The 20,914-nt window shown below is 55.3% G+C and overlaps 2 protein-coding genes across 3 annotated transcripts; one reads left to right on the forward strand and one right to left on the reverse strand.

The window, feature by feature from the left end:
• Positions 1-588: 588 nt before the first annotated feature.
• MMAB (metabolism of cobalamin associated B) lies at positions 589-3,725 on the reverse strand. Its single transcript, XM_039561349.1, has 9 exons — positions 3,683-3,725; positions 3,492-3,550; positions 3,321-3,414; positions 3,162-3,219; positions 2,645-2,717; positions 2,380-2,477; positions 2,016-2,080; positions 1,346-1,405; positions 589-1,199 (listed from the first exon to the last, which is right to left on the reverse strand). Exons 1-9 carry the CDS (start codon positions 3,715-3,717, stop codon positions 1,112-1,114), a joined length of 630 nt encoding a protein of 209 aa, XP_039417283.1. The 5' UTR covers positions 3,718-3,725; the 3' UTR covers positions 589-1,111.
• A 245-nt stretch (positions 3,726-3,970) lies between these two features.
• Positions 3,971-15,228, forward strand: MVK (mevalonate kinase). 2 transcript variants are annotated; one of them, XM_039561267.1, is made up of 10 exons: positions 3,971-4,079; positions 4,182-4,329; positions 5,132-5,279; positions 6,261-6,416; positions 8,204-8,307; positions 9,134-9,179; positions 9,992-10,082; positions 10,471-10,587; positions 13,306-13,459; positions 13,723-15,228. In XM_039561267.1, exons 1-10 carry the CDS (start codon positions 4,002-4,004, stop codon positions 13,857-13,859), a joined length of 1,179 nt encoding a protein of 392 aa, XP_039417201.1. In that variant the 5' UTR covers positions 3,971-4,001; the 3' UTR covers positions 13,860-15,228. The 2 variants fall into 2 exon arrangements, with proteins under 2 accessions (XP_039417201.1, XP_039417200.1); XM_039561266.1 differs by having other exon boundaries at positions 13,767-15,228.
• Positions 15,229-20,914: the final 5,686 nt, after the last annotated feature.

Raw genomic sequence — 20,914 nt, forward strand, 5'->3', positions numbered from 1 at the left:
AGCCCACAGCATTCCCTGGGGGAAAAATTACCCCGCCAGGGTTCACATGGATTCCTCCCAGTTGGATTTCCAAGCTGGAAGCAGCTTGGACTCGAGTGCAAAGCTGGACCTGGGGGTGCGATGTGGCTGCGAGCTCCAGCCTGCTCTGCCGAGGGCTCCGTGGAGCAACGGTCCCAGGGTCAGCACGGACACCTCGGGAGGAGCCCTCGGGGTGTTCCCCTCTCACCCAGCTCCAGCAGGGCCCTGCTGCTCATCCCAACCCCTTTTCCTGCAACCTCAGTGCCCTGAGTGCTTCCAAACCCCAGGCTCTGCTCCTCCAGCTGTTCCTGCAGCCAGAGGGGCAGCTCCACGTGAAGACAACTCCAGCACATGGACCCTGGGATTTGGCCTTTCCTCCTTTTACCCCCTCCATCCTCCATTCTTTGCAGAGGATGCACAGAGACATTCCTCACATGCACAACAAGAGGCAGCCAAAGCCAAGGAATTCTTGGTGCATTCCTGTAAATCTGTACAGCTCAGCTCCAGCCGGGGCTGATGGATCGGAAGGGACTTAGAGCAGCAAAGCACACAGGGCTCGCTGTTAAAATGTGACAGTTTGTGGCCCTTTGGTACAAGGAAATTCACATTTATTATTTCAGAGCTGCAGACACAATTCCCAAACGCCTCCAGCTGCTGCTCCATACGAGCACTGTGACTTCAAAGGAGGAGCTGATTGTTTGCCCTTCATCATCCCTCAGAGTCGTGTCAGAGCCTTCCCACAGCACCTGCTGCTGCCCAAGGAAATGAAGGCATCTCCAAAATGCTACTGGAATTCTCCTGCCTCAACTCCCACCTGGGAGAAGCAGTGACTCCAGAGCCATCCCCACATGGGATATGTGGAGCAGGCCCAGGGAACAGAACAGGTGTGTCTGCGTCCCTTCCAACTCAGGATATTCTGTGATTCTGTTTCTCTCAGCATTTATCAACGAAGTCCTGGTTATCTCACAAGGAAGCTCTTGGCAGCTCCTATTTCCAGCCCAGGCTTGTTCTCTTTCCCTTCCTTGATGGACAAGAAAAGCAGTCAACTGGATTTAGTTTTCCATGATCAAGGAAAAAACATTCCAGCTCCCAGCTAGGGCTCAGGTTTTATGTAGATTTTCTCTTCCTTCCCTTCCTTCATTGCAGCATAACGTGCCAGGACAAAGAGATAGTCACTGAGCCTGGAAAGCAAGGGAGAAGAGGAAAGCCAGTGATCTTATTGCAGAAGAGAAGCTTGTCGAGAAGCAAAACCCCCCAGTTTTATCCCCAGAACTAAGGGAATGCTTCAGTAGGACAGAGCAAAGGTTTGGGGTTTTCATTTTTTTACCTGTTTAAATACTTGGCCACGTTTGGATCTGCTTCCCCTGCTTGGACTAAAGGGACCACGCTGGGAAAAGCAAAGGGAAATGTTGGTGTTTAACTTTCCAGCTCCGAGTGCACAAAAAGCTGCAATTTGCTGGAGCCTCTTCCCAGCCCAAATCTCCCCTGGGGTCCCCACTCTGACTCCCCCAGCACCTGTGAAGGATCTGAGCTTCCCAGAGGGATCTGGGAGGGGTAAATGATGCCAATAATGTTTGTGTCTGTCCCAGAGGCCCCCAGCTCTGCTCCTCCAAGGATACTCATCCATGAGGATCACTGAACAGAGAGAGACTATTTACACGGGCCTGGAGTGACAGGACACGGGAGAATGGCTTCCCACTACCAGAGGGCAGTGTTAGATGGGATATTGGGAAGGTGGGGAGACTCTGGCACAGGCTGCCCCATCCCTGGAAGTGTCCATTATTTTGGGGCTGCAGAATCCCAGAAGGTTTGGGTTGGATGACCCAGCTGAGGGGAGGGTCTGGCTTTGTGCCTCCTGCACTTCTGGAATTGGACTAAACAAACAAAAGCTTGGCTTGAGCCCCCAGCCCAGCCCAGCCCTGGCTGCTGGCTCCCAGTGCCCTGGTTTGCTGTCACTGGGGTGTCCCCACCCCCTTTTCTCCCAGCACAGCACTCACCACCTCTCAGCCCTGCGGCACACAGCTCGGGAGAAGTGGAGAGCAGCACTGCTCTTGCCTCCAGACTGGAACAGCAAGGAAACACCACTCAGTGTCTGCACCAACAGGGAAAACCCACCCCACCCCTCCCCTCCCTGCGAGGGCTCAGCACGTCTCACACACATGGAACTGATCCCTGTGCCACGGCCAGGCAAGGCAGGGATATCCCAGTGCAGTAGGGTGGGGAAATGTAACTCCCAGCTCCTCGTCTCTGCTTTTCTCTTGGCATTTGCCTGTAGAAATAGCAGCCTCCCAGCCTGCTTTCCCATGGCAAGCAGTGGAGCAGGGCTGCCCTAAGGAAGTGAGGGGCACAGGCAGCACCTACGGGCAGGATGAAGGCTCTGAGAGGAGGGAGCTGCTCTGAGTAATTGTCAATCCACTGCTCCAGCTCCAGGACGGGCTTCTCGCTGAAAGATGTTCGTTCTACAGAGGGGAAAGAAGAATTGTCTGAAAAGAAGTGATTCGGCAAACAAATTGAACTCTGCTTCGGCTTTCTTGGATCAGCAAGTCCAACACACCCCTCAGCATCCCACCCCCACCACCACCACCCAACTCCAGGCTGTGCCCAAGACAGGAAAGGCAAGACATACTCCGGTGAGCCTCCCTGGCCGAGGAGAGCGGCGTGGCGAGGTTGGAGCCCACATCCTGCAGCATGCACTGGACCTGGACAAAAATCACAACCGCTGTCACTCCCAGCCATGGCTTTTTACATTCCTGTGCTCAGCAGAGCTAATCAGCCAAACTCACAGGCTGCCCGGGCAGGACCTTGTGTCACTGCTGTGCCCACGTGGTTGGTTTGTGCCCCAATTTCAAACCTGTGATGACAAAACTCATGTCCATAACGTGGATCTGACTTATCTCAGCATAAACCTAGAGATGAGCCTGTCTGCCCATAACTAATCACTTGATCTACCAGTTTCCTCCTTGGTTAAAGGAGTTTACCTCTTAGAGAGCAATCAAAGGGGTCTCAAAGATTTATATATTGAAATGCTAAATGTATTGAATTCCTGTGTGTCAGTGGGAGCACTGTGGCTAAAATTAAGGAGCTCATGTTTTAATAGCACAGATAAGGGACTGCACTGGGTGAAGATTATCATTAATACTCACTTTATGAAGCTGATCAACAAACGTGTGGCCCTTTTCACTGCTAAACTCACCAGCCAGCCTTGGTTAGAGAGAAGAAACAAAACAGAGTTAGCTGGGAATGAAGAAATCATAACAAATATGATTTCCCATATGAAACCCACAGTTTGGATACTCCCTTACCCGATGGCCGAGCTCAGCTCGTCCGTGGCTCCCAGGGCCTCGAAGATCCGGTCACCCTTGGGCCGCCGCTCCCCGGTGAAGGTGCTGGAGAATCCTTTGGGAAAGGCGGGAGGCGCTCAGGGCTCGGGTGGGGAGCTCTGCCCGCGGCCCCCGGGGCTCCCCGGGCTCTACCTGAGTCTCCCGTCCTCGTGTAGATCCTCGGGGCCCGCTCGGGAGCGGCGCGGTCAGGGCTGCGGGGGCACAAACCGTGAGGGGACACCGGGGGGACAGGGGACAGCGTGAGGGGGAACGACACCGTGAGGGGGGGAACGACACCGTGAGGGGGGGGAAATGACACCGTGAGGGGATCCGGTTCCTCCCACCTGCCCGCCCCGCTCCGCCACCGCTGCCCCGCCATCCCCAGCGGCCCCCGCAGTGCCCGTCCCGCCGCCACCGCCCGCCGCCACATCCCTCCCGGCCGCCGCCGCCGCGCCGTGACCCTGCGTGACCACCGTCCCGCCCTCAGCCCACGCGGTCACCCCAGGGCCGCACCACCCCGCAACGACGCCTTCCCATTGGTCGCCCGCAAGTCCCGCCCCCGCCAGGCGCTCGGCGATTGGCTGGACGCGGGGAGGCGGGGCAGGGCGCGGCCGCGGTTGGTGGGCCGGGCTGTCAGTCAGCGCGGGCCGTGGGGCAGCGGCGATGTGGGCGCGGGAGCTGGCGGTGTCGGCGCCGGGGAAGGTGATCCTGCACGGCGAGCACGCGGTGGTGCTGGGCAAGGTGAGGGCACGCCGGGCACGGCGAGGGCTGCCGGGGAAAGTAAGGGGTGCCCAGCTCGGTGAGGGCTGTCCGGCCCCGCTGACCCCCGTTCTCCGCCCGCAGGTGGCCCTGGCCGTGGCGCTGGACCTGCGGACGTTTCTCCGCCTGCGGCCCGGCGCTGAGGGCCGGCTGAGCGTCTCCCTGCCCGGCGTCGGCGTCTTGAGGAGCTGGGACACCCCCGGCCTCTGGGCCCTGCGGGGGCGGATCGCAGGCAAGGGCCGAGGGGGGGGAGCCGCTGCCCCGGCGGAGTGAGGGGCTCTCGGCACTGCTCGGTGCCTTCTGCACCCCGCATGAGGTGACCTTGCAGAACCCCCGTGGGGGTGACCCTGCAGGGGGTTATTTGTCCCCCCTGCAGTGTTTCAGAACCCGGCTGTCTCTGACCCCGCTCAATGTGCGTTTCACTGGCCTGTCCCTGCATTTCTCAGTTACTTACGTCCCCCTTGTGACCCTGCTGATGCTCAGGTGTCCGTGTGTGGCCCTGTTCCCTTCTGTTTGGGGTTCCAGGGACTTGTTCCCGTGCTGCTGTGACACAGACAGGAGCCAGCCTGGGTCCACATCCCAGTGTGTTACTGGTGGGGGCCAAACAGGAGCCTTCCTGAAGCTGCTCAGAGCTGGGGGCTCCTGGGGAAGTCAGGAATACAGTGCCTGTTTTCCTGCCTGTCTGTCCCACACCAGCCCTCACTAGAATTTCTGCAGCACCTTGTGCTGGCTGGAGGCCCAGGATATCCCAGTTCCAAAATCCACATTCTTTGATGAAGAGTTTGTGACCTGCCGAGTTTTCCGTAGCGATTATGGATGGATGCACTGGGAGGTGTAGGCAGGGAAACACTGGGATTTCAGAATGGCTGGTGAAGATGTTCCTTTTACTTTATCACAAATCCTCAGGTAGAACCTGAAATTGGCTCCAGCTGTTTCTGCCTACTGTAACAGAAGGTTTTGTTGTAAATACTGCTCTCAGTGTAACAATTCCCTGGTTTCTAAGTGTTTAAACTCTCCCCTGCTTGCTTCCATAGCTGACTTTGATGAGTCCAAGTCCCCCAGCATAGAACAGCTGGATGCACTGAGGGAGTTTGCTGGAATTGCTGCTGGAGCCTCAGCTCCAGAGAGCCTTGCTACTCTTGCCTTCCTGTATATGTGCCTGGCTATTTCTGCTAAGTATGGGTAAGGCTCTCCTCCTGCCCCAAAATTTTGGTGGTGGGTGGGTGCCCCAGGCAGGTGAGCTGGGAGTCTCTGCTCTCATTTAGTTTTGAGGGCTGAAACCGGAGCAGTTCATGCCACAACACAGTCACAACACAGACACCCTTCCCTCCAGCAGGCAGCTCGTGTCATCCTGGCTTAGGCTGGAAAAACAGAAATAAGCTGTGAATTTGTTGTCTGAACTAAGTCTGATCTCTTTATGGGCTGGATCTCCCTAAAACTGTGAGAACTTGGGGCTGTTCCAGTTCCCAGCTTAGCCCAGCACCGTTCATGATCTCGGTGTGACTGGATGGGTGCTCAGGGCAGTGTCAGAAACCAAAGCAGAGCCCAACTTCTGTATTCTCATCCAAGAAATCAAAGACTAAAGAACTGGGACATGCAGCTGGGTTGTGGTTTCCCTGCAGTCTCAGGGTGGCACTGGGACTGTCACTCAGCAGCACTGAAAAGCTCCTGGGTTTGGTTTTGGGGTCTGTGACACAACCCAGGTGTGTTCAGTGGAGCAAAGGGACGTGGATATGTCCATGTTCCATCTTCTCCACCAGCCTGTTGCTCCAGTGGGACGTGGCTGTGCAATTCCAGATTTGGGATGTTTACACTTTGTTCCGAAATACGTTTAAAATCCAGTTTACAATCTCTGAAGGGGCTCTTTGTGGTGCTGCTCAGGTATTTAGTTACCAGGTGCCCCTGCTAGCAGCCTGACAAGCTGTGCCAATCATGGATCCAATTCAGGAAGGCTTTATTCCAGCACAATGGCTTGGCCAGGCTGCTCAAATTTGGGAGTGAGCCCTCCTGAAGCCCCTGTGTGTCAGATGCATGTGCTGACGTTGCCAGTTTTCACCCAGCTTTCCCTGAGATCAGTCCTAATCGGCCTCCTTTGCCTTTTTAATGTTGTCTGGAGGTGGAATCCGGGGTGGTTGTGTCAGTCCCTGTGTGTCTGTGTTCCAGGGATGTGCCCAGCGTGGATATCGTGGTGTGGTCGGAGCTGCCCACAGGAGCAGGGCTGGGATCCAGCGCTGCCTATGCTGTGTGTCTGGCTGCAGCCCTGCTCATGGTGTGTGGAGCCATCTCCTGCCCGCTGCAGGAGGGAGAATCCACAGCCAGGTAAGGAATTCCAGCCTGGGATGCAGAGCTCTGCTCCCTGTGCCCCACCTTTCCTTTTACCTGCACACATTCTGGCACTGCCACCTCTCCTGGTCTCTTTTGGCTGTGACCACAAGTGACACCCTGAGCCCATCTTCTGTCCCTGCCCAGTGTTTCCAGCCCTGTCCCAGAGACTTTGTAAAACTCCTCCTGTTTCCCTTGTCTAGTGTCAGATAAAGAAACCTGAAAAAGGGGGAAAAAGCTTTATTTTTTCAATGGAGTAGAACACACTGAAATTTTTCAACCTCAGTTTCCTCTGTCTCTGAGCATCTTACGGGTTTTGCTTTGAATCCTCGAGGATCCTTTCTGGGATTTTTTTGCATCTCCTGTGAACTTATTTCTGCATGTGCTACATTTCCTCCTGATCTCCTGCCTGTCTTTCCCTTTTATCAGTACCTGGTGAAAGAGAGTTTCTTTCCTTCTACCCTTGCAGTTCACCTTTGGAAGCCTGGGGTGCTGTGCCCTGTGTGAGAGGAGGCTGTTTGAAGCTGTTAAAAATCAAAGCTGGAGGGGCACAACCTCTGTTGTGTGGGTTTTTATGTGGGGCTGAGAGTGAGACAGCAAGGGGGGTGGTTCTGTGTTCTGCCTCTGAACCAGAATTTGCAGCCTGACCCAGAAACAGCTTCTTGTTGGGAGCACTTTGCCCCCTGTGCTCCAGAAAATCTCCCAAATTGGGAAATGAAAGAGCAGTGAGGATATCTTCATTCCCTGCTCGCCCTCCGTGGCTTCAGCATGGATCCAGCATAATTCCTGCCTTCCAGCTGCTGTGCAGAGAGATGGGGGTGTCAGACTTCAGAAGGGTTTGGCTTCCCATGGCAAGAAAAGAACAGCAGGATAGAGAGGCTCCTGTGTCGGGAGGAATCGCAGCCTCTCAAAGAGGATTAGAAACAAGTGGTTTACAGCGCTCCAGTTCCTGAGGCTGGAGGTGTGAGCTGTTTGCTGAGTGCTCCCAGATTAAATCCTGGCAGGTGGAATGCAAGGTGTGTGGACATGGATAAAGACATTCAGCTGAGGCCCAGGGAAGTGGGAGTGAAGTGAAATGGTTTCTGGATAGCAGGTGGCTCTTGGAGTTTCTGCCTTGCCTTGCAGGATGCTGTGAGGCTTTTCCAAAATGTGGATTTGTGCCTCTGCTCCAGCGTGGAATACCCATCGAATGGACTTGTGGTGTGCAGGCAGGGTCAGAGGTGTGTTTTTGTGCTCAGACTGAGAGCAGGATGAGATGGGCTATTGGGAATTCCTCTATGGGAGGGGGTGAGGCCCTGGCACAGGGTGCCCAGAGAAGCTGTGGCTGCCCCTGGATCCCTGGAAGTGTCCAAGCCCAGGTTGGATGGGGCTTGGAGCAGCCTGGGATAGTGGATGCTGTCCCTGCCCAACCTGTGCCAGGGCCTCACCACCCTCACAGGGAAGAATTCTTTCCTAGTATCCAATCTAAACCTGTCAATCTCTGTCAACTTTAAGCCATTCCCTGTTGTCCTGTCATTCCAGGCCCTTGTAAATAGTCTCTCTCCATGTTTCTTGTAGCCCTGTCAGGCACTGGAATTAGGTGACCCCAAGACTGAACAATCCCAACTCCCCCAGCCTTTCCAGTGTGTGGTTAACACACCATGTTTGGTGAGGTGGGGATGAGTCGGGACTTGAATTCCATGAAATCTGATCTTTACCAGGTCAGGGCTGGAATCTTCCTCCTGAATCTGCTCCCTCCACTGGTTTGGAGTGGTTTGTGTTGGAGTCATTTCCTTGCCTTCCAGGTGGACAGAAGAAGAGCTGACACTGATTAACAGCTGGGCCTTCCGAGGGGAGCGGGTGATCCATGGCAATCCGTCGGGTGTGGATAATGCTGTTGGCACCTGGGGTAGGTGTGTTTGCTGCTTCCCAGGCAGAAACTCCCAAATTCAGGTCCCTGCTTTTGGCCTGAGCACAGGGAATCCTTCCCTGCCTCAGTTTGCCCCGTCTGTGAGCTGGGCCTGGAGCCAACTGGAATGTTGGGAACTGGCTGCAGGAACACCAGAGCTCTGTCCCCCCCCAGGCAGGTGCCACGAGGCAGAGACCTCGCTGCAAATAACTGATACTTAAACATTCTGCAGTGAACAAAGAAACCTAATCCTGTCCCAGGGATAATGCAGGGGAAAATGCAGTTGGACAGCTGTCATTTAGTTTCAATTAGCAGCGACTTCCCAGTGTTTTGAAAGTGTCCTTGGAGGCTGTTAATAATCTTTCTAATGAGACCTAATCGCAGTGCCTCTGTGAGGGTAGGAGCCAAGTGAGACATTCCTTCTGGACAACGAAATTCCACGCTGCAGGATAGCTGCTGACACCCAGTGCACACGTTCAGTCCCTGGAACCCCACGTGCTTGGCTCTGCTGTGGGGAATCGCTGCTGGGTTCTGGTTTTTTTCAGGAAAGATTTCATGCTGACCAAACTCTTTGCCTTTTCAAAAAATTATTTGATGTGATCCTGGAGGAGAGGAGAGCAAAGGGAAAGGCCTTGGGTTAAGCACGTCCAGCCAGACCCTCTCATTAAGGTGAAGCAGGGCCGTGCTGCTGGAGAACATGGTTCATTTAGCTGGTGTTTCTTGCAATTACTGTCACAGGCTCTGGGTGAGGTTCTGAAGATGAAAGACCTTCTGTGTTATCTCTCAGCTCGCTCTGCACTGAGACAATACATGTATTTTACTTTAGGTGGAGCCCTGAGATACCAAGCAGGAAAAATCACACCATTAAAGAGGTAATACTGGAGTTTAAAAATAACCCTCACACACGGTGGGTGGAACATGTCAGAGAGGCTCTGGGTGGGTGTTGGAGGGTATGAGGATGATGGGAGATGGCTGGAATGTGGGAAGGGCTCTGCAGCCCCATTTTGATTGTGGGCAGCCTCAGTTGTTGGGGTGGATGGGGACAATGCAATGTTTGGTCATTATCTGACATTAGATGAACAGAGCACAAAGGATCAATATTAATTTCATGGCATTATGGGCAGCAGGAATGGATCTGCTCCTGGCAGCAAATGACATTGTGGGGAGGGAGAACTTTGTGCTTACCTGGTGGTGGGAAAACACATTGGCAGAGAGAAATCCGGGTCCTGTGTGTGCCTCCTGCCAGAGAAGTATAATCTAACTCCATTAAAATCTTTCACAGTGCATGAAATTTCTCTATTAGCAGTTAATGGCCACTGCTGGCTACCCTTGTAGAGAGTATTTCAAAGGAAAAAATTTGCTTGAAAAACATGGATTTCAGTAAATACATGACAGTCCTATTTATAGCTCTAGTACAGTTGTTCCTTGTTTCCAGGAGGAGCCAGCCTGAACCCAGCCAGCATTGAAGCACCTGCTGAAGTTTTGTAAAATGAATGGGACTCCTTAACTTGGGTTCTTGCTCAAAGAGGCCTTTTGAGGCAGAACAAGCTGTAGCCTTGGGGACTGGGAAGGAAAGAGGCCAGGAGATGTTCCCTGCCCGTGGCAGGGGGTTGGAATGAGATGAGCTTTAAGGTCCCTTCCAATCCAAAGCGCTCTGGGATTCTCTGCCTCCTGTTGCTTCCAGGGTGCCCACTCTGAGGATCTTGCTGACCAACACAAAAGTCCCTCGGAGCACCAAGGTCCTGGTGGCTGGTGTCAAGGAGAAGATCCTGAAGGTGCAGGTGGTCGTGGGATGGAGATGTGGGGGATAACTTTGGGGAGATAACCCTCATGTGGGACTGCAGGTCTCACAGGGATCTTTTGGGAGATCCCTCCTGTGGCCACCATCTCCCAGCTGCCTGGGAATGGGGTTTCATCTCCTCCCTTCCTCCAGTTTAACAGGAGTTAAAATTGCCAGTTTTCAACCATGAAAAGAGCAGTTCCTTCCTCTGGCCTGTTTCCTTCTCTTCCTCCTTTTTCTGCAGGCAGGAGCAGGTTACCATCGCCCTGCTCTGGGAATGAGTGAGGAATTGCCCAGCTCAGAGAGACTGGGACCAGTTTCCTCCCAGTGGTATTGAAAGAGCAGCAAGCAGGCACCTCACATCCCTCCTTCCCCCTTTCCAGTTCCCTGCCATAATGAACCCGGTGCTGGACTCCATCGATGCCATTTCTCAGGAGTGCCAAAGTGTTCTGGAAGCGATGCCTGCAAATCCATCACCGGAGCATTACCCTGTGCTGGAGGTAAGGGGCTTGCTCGCCAGTATTTTTAGCCACTGTTACTGTTGAACATCAAAATGTCATTTAAAGAACATTAGGTCTGAAAAAAAAAAAGTGATAGCAGGAAATGTTCAGTTCCGAGTGAAACCGTGGTCTGGGTGTGCTGCTTTTAATGCCCTTCCTGGAGCCAGGAGCCAGAAGCTGCTGCTGGTGCCTCTCCCCAGCTGTGTGCAGGGAAGGAGGGAGCAGGCCTGGGGCTCTGGGGACCTGTGGCTCTGGAGGGTTTGTTTCTCTTACATGGAGTGATCTCAGTGCCACAGCTCTGGCAGTCGCTGCCTGTGAAGTAAGTGCTCTGTCATTGCCAGGGCTGGAGTGAGGAGAGAGCCCAGAGCCACTGGTTTGTGATGGACTGACTGGTTCCCAGCCAGCTCCTGGTGTTCCATGCTCATCCTGGCTCCAGAGAGCCACAGACAGAGCTGTGCCCAGGGCTGACCTGACATTGATGCACGAGGTGCACACAAAGATCTGTTTGTCTTGGCTTTGCTCATAGAGGAGAGGCTGGGGAGGGGGAGGAACAGGCTTCCGAGTGGAAGAAGTGCTGAGAGTGCTGTAATGCTGCTCCACAGCACCGTGGGGGAGGGATGTGTGGCCATGTCCCAGCTGAGGCAAACCTGGCCTGGCCCGGGGAGCCAGCTTGGACACTCAGGAACCATTTGGTACCAGTCCTTGTTGGCATCTGGATCCCTCCCCTTGGCTCTCAGGAGGACCTCTGCTTGTCCTTGCTCTTGCTCTGGATCGTTCCCGTGGGATTCATAGCAGAGTCCTGCTCCCTTTGCACCAGGGGGATGGTGGGATTCTGGACCCACTGGGGTGGGCTGAGCTGCCATCAGCTGGGAGAGGTCTGCAGTCTGTTCACAGCACAGCTTCACACAACTCCTCATCCTAATTCCACATCCTCAGGCTGTCAGAAGGATCAGGGGACAGGGAAGAGGGGGGAATAATTCGAGTTACGCTTTGAGATCCTCACGTGGAAAATGCCAAAGCATCCTTGTGTCCCACACCTAGGAAGCAGCACTGCGGTGAGCAGGTTGAATCTTGTTTTGTCTTGTGCTTGAAGAGCCCGCAGAGGCCCAGCTGATTAGATGCAGCACATATATATAAAAATCTATCTTTGGGGCTGTTTCTGAAATGTGCAGCTCTGGCCAGCGCTGTATTTGAACCATGGAACTAGTCTAGTGTGTCATAAGCTGTCATCGGATTCCTGGCAGATTTTGGATCAGGAGATGACAGGTGTCTTGGATCATCACAGGCAGTGCTGTGCCCTCACTCAGGCATATAAAGAGGCCTCTGGATGGACGTGTGTCCTGCCCAGCCTGGAATGGGTGGTGGCTGAGCTCTGCCTGCCGCCAGCTCCTTCCTCTTCCCACAGTTCCTTAAACAACGGGCAGAAATGCTCTGGAGGGGGAGAGGGATTCTTTCTGCAGTGCCCCTCCTGTGTGGTGCTGGCAGGATTCCTGGGTGGAGCTGAGGGAGGGGGATGTGGCTGACACTGCCCTGCTGCTCCCTGTGCACAGAGTCCCTCCCAGCTCACCAGGAGCTGCAGGCAGGGACGAGCTCAGTGCCACTTGCTGGGGGAGGGAGCACAAGGCTGCTCTTAGGAAGCCTCTCTGGGACTGGTCCTGTCCTGGCTGGTTCCTGGCTTGTGAAACCCTCTGGGAAGAGCCACTACATGCTTTGGAGGGCATGGAGTCGGGCTGTCAGAGCAGTGTTGCTGAGAACAACCTTCCTCTGCTGCAGATGCTGATGGGCTGGGAGGGTCCTGTGGTGCCCAGGGAGCCTGGGAGCTCCTGGCCCTGTTCCAGACATGCTCCAAGCACAGGCCAAGCCCTTCCCTGTGCTCCTGAATTCCTCACCTGTCCTACTGGGAGGGGAGAAGCTGTAACTTCCACTTCTGTGTGGTGGTGTCCATCCCTTGGGCCGTTCAGACCGTGCTGCTGGGGCAGCTTTCTCTGGGAGTAGCGGGTCTGGCTGGGTGGGAAGCATGGCAGGGATGCTCCCACAGCTCTGCCAGGAGGATGGGCTCGCACGGAGGGGCCTGTGGTGCTCCTGGAGGGAAGGACCCTCTCGACCCCACTTGAGCTGGGTGCCAGATTCCCGGCGTGGTGCTGCCAAGAGGCTCCTTGGCTCCCAGCCCGGGCCCTGCCCGTGAGGAGGGAGCAGTGCTGCACAGACCAAACACGGGGAGGTCCCTCCATGTCACCTCTCCAGCAATGCCTCAGCCGTGTCAGAAGTACCTGGATTTGGCTTTGCCAGATGGATTGCAGAGTAGGGAGCAGGGTGACAGCCAGGAATGAGAGCTGCTGGCTCGGTGCCCTTCCCACAGCCGGTGAGGGGCCTTGCACAGCCTCCTGCTCAGCACTCGAGTGACAGGGCAGAGGACAAGCAGTCAGGAGGCATCGGAGAGCTCTGGAATAAATTCCTGCTGGCAGCTTACAGTGATCAGGATTTTCTTGGGAGGTGCAGGAGCTGTGGTACCCCTGTCACTCTGCAAGTCGTGAGGGGGGACTGGGGCACATGAGCAGCCCAGAGCTCAGACTCTGGCCTGACCTTGCTCCTGGTGCTGGTGGCCAAATTTCTGCAGAGATGAGGTGGTTGTGAAGGGTGGGAAAGCAGGGCTGCCACTGCTGTAAAGAGCCTCTATCGTGATGTGTGCTCATCTCCTCTCTTTGTGGTTGCTTTTAGGAATTCTTTGACATAAACCAACACCACTTAAACGTGCTCGGAGTGGGCCACCCCTCCCTGGACAGGCTGTGCCAGGTGACAGCGTCCCACAGCCTGCACAGCAAACTGACCGGGGCTGGCGGGGGTGGCTGTGGCATCACCCTGCTGCCACCAGGTCAGTAACAGCCCCTTGGGCATCCTTGTCTTCCTCACAGCCCTGGGGGGTCAGGTTTGGGAGCAGAGGAATCACTGCCAGCCCAGGTCTGGCTCTGGAGGGATGGGTGGGATATGTCCCAGCACTGCCTGGCACTGTGGGTTGCAGTGTGTCATCCAGAGCCGATTCAGAGTGTTCATTTATGTGTGTCAGCCCCTGAGGGCACTGGCCCGGTGCCAGGGGCTGTGTTTGGAGGAGCCATGGCCCTTTCCCTCTCCCTGCAGTGGCCGAGCTGACTCGCTGGCTGCTCTTGCCTTGCTCTTGGCAGACACCTCCCCTCTGGCCGTGGAAGCAGCCAAGCAAGACTTGTGTGCCTGTGGATTTGAATGCTGGGAGACCAAGATCGGGGCCCCCGGGGTGACCCTGCACTCCTGCTCCTCTCTGAGTGCCCAAGTGCTGCACGCGCTCACCCAGAGCTGAGCTGCTGCCTCTGGCAGGACTGAGCCCTTGGCACCATGTCCTCAGAGCTTTGTGTGCCCAGATGCCTGGAAACTTCTTTCCCCTCTCCTGTGTGGCTGAGGGCCTCCAGACGTGGTTATGGAGCCAGTTTGGGGGCTGGTGTCACTGGGATTTGGGGCTGCCATGGGGACCTGGGAGCACCCAGCCAGTGGTGTTAGACCAAGGCTCTCAAAATCCTGGTTTCAATTTCCTTCCTCAACTGCTGTGCTAATCCCAAGGGGCAGGAGGAGAGGGGCTTGGCTGGATTCCAGGGTGGATAATGACACTTTGCTGCTTCAGATGCATGTGGTGTCCGTTGCCTCATCCCTGGTGTCCCGTGGGGGCTGGCAAGGTGGATCTGCACGGTGCTTTGACATTTTTGGGTGAAGAGCATCTTTGGCAGCTCAGGGCTTGATGCTCAGGTCTCTGTTTCTTCTGGCCTACAATTCCCAATGAAGAGCAAACCTTTAATACATCTCTTCCCTGCTACCAATTAAGTGTTGGGTAATTAAAATGCAAGATAAAGCACAATTCTGGTGAAATTACTGGCTTTCACTCTTTTCCATAATCTCTGCCTGGGCTGATAAGCAGAGTTCTGTAGTCAGACTCTGGTTTTTACTCACATGCTCAAGGTCTGGCTCAAACAGCACCTGCAAGGAAGGCAGCTCCAGGCTAAGGGCAGGCTTAAAATTCCTCCTTGTAAAAGCTGTTCTCTCACACTTCAGTCTTGAACCAGCACGTCCCTGACCCTGCCTGGTGTTGGGTTTACTTTGGTGTAATTAAGTAGGGGAAAGAAACCCAAACCACGTCCTCAAAGGCTCACCGTAAGTTGCAGTTGACAAACTCTAAAACCTAAATGCATTTAGACTTATTACGCAAATGTAAATGCATTTTTTACTCCTGAAATTTTAATGAGCTGTGCCACAGAGTGAAAGGGAAGTGGCTGAGGTCAGAATCTCTGGGAGTCATGAGCTGACTCTGAGGGACTGTGGTCACTGCAGTACCTGCCAAAGGGGTTTTATCATCGCTCTGTTTGTCTGGGGTGGGTTTTTTAAGTGGGTTTTTAAGTGTAGCTGTGTTCAAGAATCACTTCACTCAAAGCTGAGTAATGAATTGGCAGAGGTGGGGAACTTGCCTTCCCCTTCCAGCCCAGGGCTAAAAAAAATCAAGTGGGAGAAGCTGAGATGTTCTAGCTCTAAACTCCCAGCATCATGGTGACCAGCTTTAGTTCCCCTGATCCCATGTAAAACTGTCTCTGGTTTTAATAAATCCACTTTTTTTTTATGTGCAAAGTGTTCTTTGATAATTATGCTGGATACAAAAGGAAAAAAGCACCTTACACTGCTTCAGGAAAGCAGGTCTCAGATGCTGCCTTTCTACATGTCTAATTACAATTCCAATTTGCAGCTGAGAGCGGCTTTACACTAATCACAAGTCAGAAAGGCTGATAAATAATTTACCATTTTCTAATACAGTGTAATCAATGTGAGGATCTGGGAGTGTGTTGACTTTAACCACTTACATGTGTCTACTTTGTGATGTTGGCACAAAGAGATGCCAGATCCAGCACAGGGAACTTCCCTTCAAAATAACGTGTCTGGGGCTGAGCCTCGTTGGCTCTGAGGGCTGGGGGCCAGAACTGAGGGGAAATTCACAGAATCCCAGGATCATTCAGGTTGGGAAAGCTCTCCAAGGTCATCGAGTCCAAGCTGTGCCCAATCCCCACCTGTCACCCAGCCCAGAGCACTGAGTGCCACATCCAGTCCTTCCTTGGACACCTGCAGGGATGGGGACTCCAGACCTCCCTGGGCAGCCCCTTCCCATGCCTGACCACCCTTTCCATGAGGAAATTCCTCCTGATGTCCAACCTGAACCAGACACCTCTGCAGGTTTCCTCCAGCAGCGCTCATCCTGCTCTGCTCCGTGCCAGACTGAAAGTGCTGACATTCCCGGGGCAGGGAGGGTGGTGGCAGGAGGGTGACCCAGACTGGGGTCTATAGGAAGGGCCCTGGGCCAGGGCAGTGCTGGGATCTGCCTTCCCTGTGCCACAGGGCTGAGAACTGCTGAAGTCAGCAGCTGGAGCCAGTCCCAGTCTGTTGGAAGTGAGCACAGATTCCACGTCCATCTGTGAGCACGGGAGTGCCCATTCCCTCCTTTCCAAACGCTTCCTTCAGCACCTCCATCAAAGGCTTCGCAGGGGCATTGCTACACCCAGCGGGATAACCCGAGGGATGGCTGGGATGTTCCTGACCCCACCTTCCACACCTTTCACTTACACCAAGTGACAACCTCCTGCTGTGACTTCCTGAGCCCTGGGACACAGGGCCCCCATCGCTGCCCCTCCTCAGCCTGGGCAGCTGCTGCCGTGGGACTGATGCTCCACGGGGACACGGAGTGGGGCAGAATGAGGCACAGCCCTGTCTCTCCCGTGCTTTGCTGCTTTGGGAACAAAACTGAAGCCTGTGGAGCGTGTTCTCCCCATGGATTGTCCCCTCCTCTCCCAGGCCCCCCGCGGGACGGATGTGCAGCAGGGCAGCGATTGCTGCTGAAGGATTAGCCTGGTAATTTGGCTAATTTTTCTTGAGCTTCATTTTTCACATTACGAGCTTTGCAGAAAGACTAACGAGCCTGGCTTTGCCTCTAATAGCCAGCACAGGGACGGGGAGGGGAGGCTGTGCTCCAGCCTAAAGGAGGGACTGACTGAGGAATTGCGGAACGTGGAGGTCCGGTGAGAGCTGGGGGTCACCGCTGCTTAGTGACAGCGAAAAGGAAAACACTTTATATAAAAATACCTTTTAAAATCTTCCTTTTCCTTCGCAGCCGGTGCCCGGGGCAGCATCGCTGCCGGGGTGTCTCCCCCCATCCCTGGGGAATGTCCCAGTGCCCCGGAGGGCTCCTGCCCTCCCCGGCACGTCCTCCCCTGAGCCGGGACCCCGGCGCTCCCCGGCCGGCCCTGGCAGGCACAGATGGTATTATTGTTTGTTTGCGCTCCGTGTCAGCAGTGCCTTCTTTCTGCTCCGCTGAGTAGATGCAGAGGAGGCAGTGACATTATTGGAGATCACGGAGAGAGCAGGAACAGGGTCAGGGAGAGAGAGGAAATGTCAGCGCGCAGCCACGCGGGGCTGGGGGGCTGCTCACACCCCTCGGGGCTCCCGCTGCTCCCGGGGTCCCTCCTGGGGACAGGGGGTGGCACTGGGACCACCTGCGGGGCCAGCGCCGTGTCCTCGGATATGCCCAAAGGGTTTGGGGGGTGTGGGAGTCCCCCGGGGCGAGTCGGGACCCCCCCCCGAGCCATTTCAAAGGGCGATTTGTGCATCTGGCACCTCCCTCTGCAGAAGGGCTCTCTGCCCCCTCTGCCTCCCATCCCCAGGGATTTCGGGGCTCTCCCATTCCCAGGGCTCGTGGGGAGCCCGTCCCCCCCCATCCCTCTCCCCTCCCAGCACGCTGAAGGTTTTGAAAGTTAAGTATTACCGTCTGCTTTGTTGTTGCCTAACTACGACAGACAAATTGAGAACTAGTTGTCAAAATGTCAGTGCACAACAAATCAACATTCAAAATGAGTCTCAGCGCTATGTGGTGTATAATTAAAAAAAAATCCTTTTTAGAAATTTCAGCAAGCGTTGGCTCTGCTTTATATTTGTCTGTGTGATTAATAAAGGCAGCTAATTTTCAGACTTTAAAAACAGCTAGAAAATAGCTCCTAATTACATATTAGGTTCCAAGCGGCCCCCGCTGAGCGAGGCTGGTATTGGTGGGCCAGAGAATTTGGCAGGGGCTTAATTACATTCTGAGCATCATCTAATTTTAGTTAAATGTAATGTAATCAGCAGCAGATGTCTGAAATAAAATATGAATTATGAATATGATGAAATTTCATTCTTGAATAAAAAAGTAATTTGCTATTTAGTTCATTAAAGTCGCAGAGGTTTATTAGGGAGCAGGTACACGGTGTGGCTGGGTTCTATTAAAATGGTATTTCAGAGGGAGTAGGAAATTGCATTAAAGGTGCTAAAATATTCTGCCGGGATGCTGTGCCGGGTGGCAATGAACGTTTACAAAAATAACGGAGCCCCTGGGCCGGCGCCAGCCCCCGGCTCCTGAGCTTCCTTTTACGCAAGGTGACGTCCCACATCCTGGGGGAACCCGGGATGGGCCTGCACCCCTCTGGGTGTCCCGAGGGCAGCTGGGCTCTCCTTGCTGGTGGGCTCGAGTGTTTCCCCTGTTACTTCACAGAATCCCAGGATCATTCAGGTTGGGAAAGACCTCCAATACCATCGAGTCCAAGCTGTGCCCAATCCCCACTTTCCCACCCAGCCCGGAGCACTGAGTGCCACGTCCAGTCCTTCCTTGGACACCTCCAGGGATGGGGACTCCAAACCTCCCTGAGCAGCCCCTTCCCATGCCTGATCACCCTTTCCATGAGGAAATTCCTCCTGATGTCCAACCTGACCCTCCCCTGGCACAACTTGAGGCCATGGGGACAAGATGCTCTGGCACACGTTGAGCTGGGCTCCCTGTGCCTTATTCCAGCTTGGCCAGGAAAATGAAGCCTCAGTTCTCCCGTCAGCTCTGTGACCATGGTGGATCCTCCCGGGACACCGTCTCCTGGACGCTCTCCCTGCAGCAGCATCTGCAGTTTCAGCTCTGAAGTTGAAATTGCTTTTCTCTATCCCTCAGTGGCCCGGGCTGACAGATAAGCATCTCCTGGCGAGGGGGAAGGATGGCGTGTTCATTATTTCCTTGTATTACAGATCCTGTCATTTTAATCCTTCCTGGATGCTGGGCACCAGCTCGAGCCCTGCCCGCTTCCAGTGTGCTCTCCAAGAAAACCCCGTGGCCGATTCATCCTGCATGGCAGGAAATCCCAGGGCACATCCCGGCAGCTCCGGTGATGCTCCAGCACAGTCCTGGTGCCGGCACAGCCAGGCTGCCACGCTCACTGGCGTGGGTTCACCGTCCTCCCTCTTCTATTCATCAAGGGCATGACAGCTAAAATTCATTTGAAGATGAAGAAAGTGCCGGCTAATCCTTTCTGGGAGACAGTGATAGACTGGCGGCTCGGGAAGAATTGCACAGCAGTAATGAAATTAGGCTAAAACTGCTGGCGGATAGCAGATAATTGCCCTTGTCTGTCACAAGGAATAACATCTCCCAAATCCAACACAATGATTGTTAAAGTTGCAGGAATTTATTTTATTTATTTTAGAGGCTCAGGCTTGGCTTTCCGAAGGTCTTTCCCAGGAAAATAAAGGAGCGGGAGCTGCGCGCTCGCCTCTCGCCTTCCCCGGGCGCTTCCGCCGCGGCGGCAGCTCGTTAGCCCTGACGAAGCAGCATCACCACGATGACAAGGACACCCCTCTGGGGCCACTCCCGGGGAGCGGGAGCTGAACCAGCCGGCACAACGAGCTGCTTGGAGGAGCTGCTGGAAGTGCCGGGCCGTCCCCAGCTCCCGCTGTCCTTCTGGTGCTTTACAGGAGGAATCCATCCGCCAGCACCGGGTGCTGCCTGGTGCTGGGGCAGGTCCCGGTGCCACGGTGGCCACACAAGCCCCGGCCCCGTGTCCGGGCTGACCAGCAGCCATTTATTTTGTAATTGATAGGACGGTGGTGGCCCAGCGCGGGTGAGTGACTGCGCCGGCCGGCGACGGCGATGTTTTATCCGCTGGGGCTGGCACGGGTAATTTACTGCGCCCGGCAATAACATATTTCACTTCCCGTCTCCCAGATGAAGATTACTTGTGTTTGAAAGTGCCTGAACATACACTCAATTCTGCTTAAACGCTCGCAGCCAGCCGAGCGCGGCTTGGCCCTGCGCCGGGGTGGCACAGGGATGAGGATGGGGACAAGGATGGGGGCAGGCTGGAGCGCAGCCCGTGCTCCCTCTGGAGCCGCTCGCAGCGCTGGGGAAAACCCCCCGCAGCAGCCGGCGCAGCGGCTGGAAATATTCCATCCACCTTCCCTGACATTTCGTCTGGCCGGGCGAGGAGCTCCGTGGCATTTCCGAGAGGGCCTGGGGAAAGGTCAGGGGGTGGAAAAGGTTGGCAGGGTCGGTGCTCCCGCCTCATCCCGAGGCTGCTCCTGATCCCCCCCTGGAGAACTGCGGCACAGGCACCGCATGGGCTGGATATCCCTTCCAGCCACGTCCTGGGATGCCTGAGCCACCTGAGAGATGAGTCGGCACCGGCAAGGGGGGGTTCATGTGTGCACCCCCAAAAAGGCCCTGTGAGAGGCAGGTGTGAGAGCAGGAGCTGGGGCTGCAGGGGTGAGGGGCTCAGAGCGATGGGGATGTGAGGGGGCCGTGCTGCCAGGGCTGGATCGCATCCAGCTCCTTCCCTCGCCAACAGCTCCGGGTGGGCTCTGGGCAGAGCCGAGCTGGGGGTGTGGAAGCCCAAGGCTGACCCCGCTGACCCCCTGGGCTCCCGGGTGGGGTGCTAGACCCAGTGCTGCCGGTCCTGCTGCCGGTGCTGGCACGTCCCCAGCGATCCCGACACGGTGCTGCCGTTAATGGATGCTGATGTGTCACCCAGCCCATTTGTCTTCATTTGGTGCCAGCCGGCAGCCGCGGGGACGCGCCAGGGCTGGGCACAACGCCCTGGAGCCACAGCTGGCACAGCTCGGCACGGCTCAGCCCGGCCCAGCACCGGGATGAGGGGCTGGCATGGCTGCTGCAACCGAAAGTGGATGTTGATGTCCAATCCTGGTCGCTTTGCAGGCAGGGACTGCCAGCCTGAGACCCCGGCAGGGCTGGGGACACCTTCCTTGTGTGTGACACAACCTCTGTGTGCCACAGTGCCCAAAAGCCGGTGTCCCACGGGAGGTGGGCATGGATTTGGGGGCATGGCAAGGCAGGGACCAGACGGGCTGGCCCAGAGGTCCCTCCAGCTCCCTGTGGCCACCCATGGCCACCATCATCCTGCCTCAGTGGGGGATGGCGCCGCCGCCACCGTGTCCCGCCGGATTCGGGGATGGAACCTCTCCG

The sequence above is a fragment of the Corvus cornix genome, chromosome 15 (genome assembly GCF_000738735.6).
Source record: "Corvus cornix cornix isolate S_Up_H32 chromosome 15, ASM73873v5, whole genome shotgun sequence".
Taxonomy (NCBI): domain Eukaryota; kingdom Metazoa; phylum Chordata; class Aves; order Passeriformes; family Corvidae; genus Corvus; species Corvus cornix.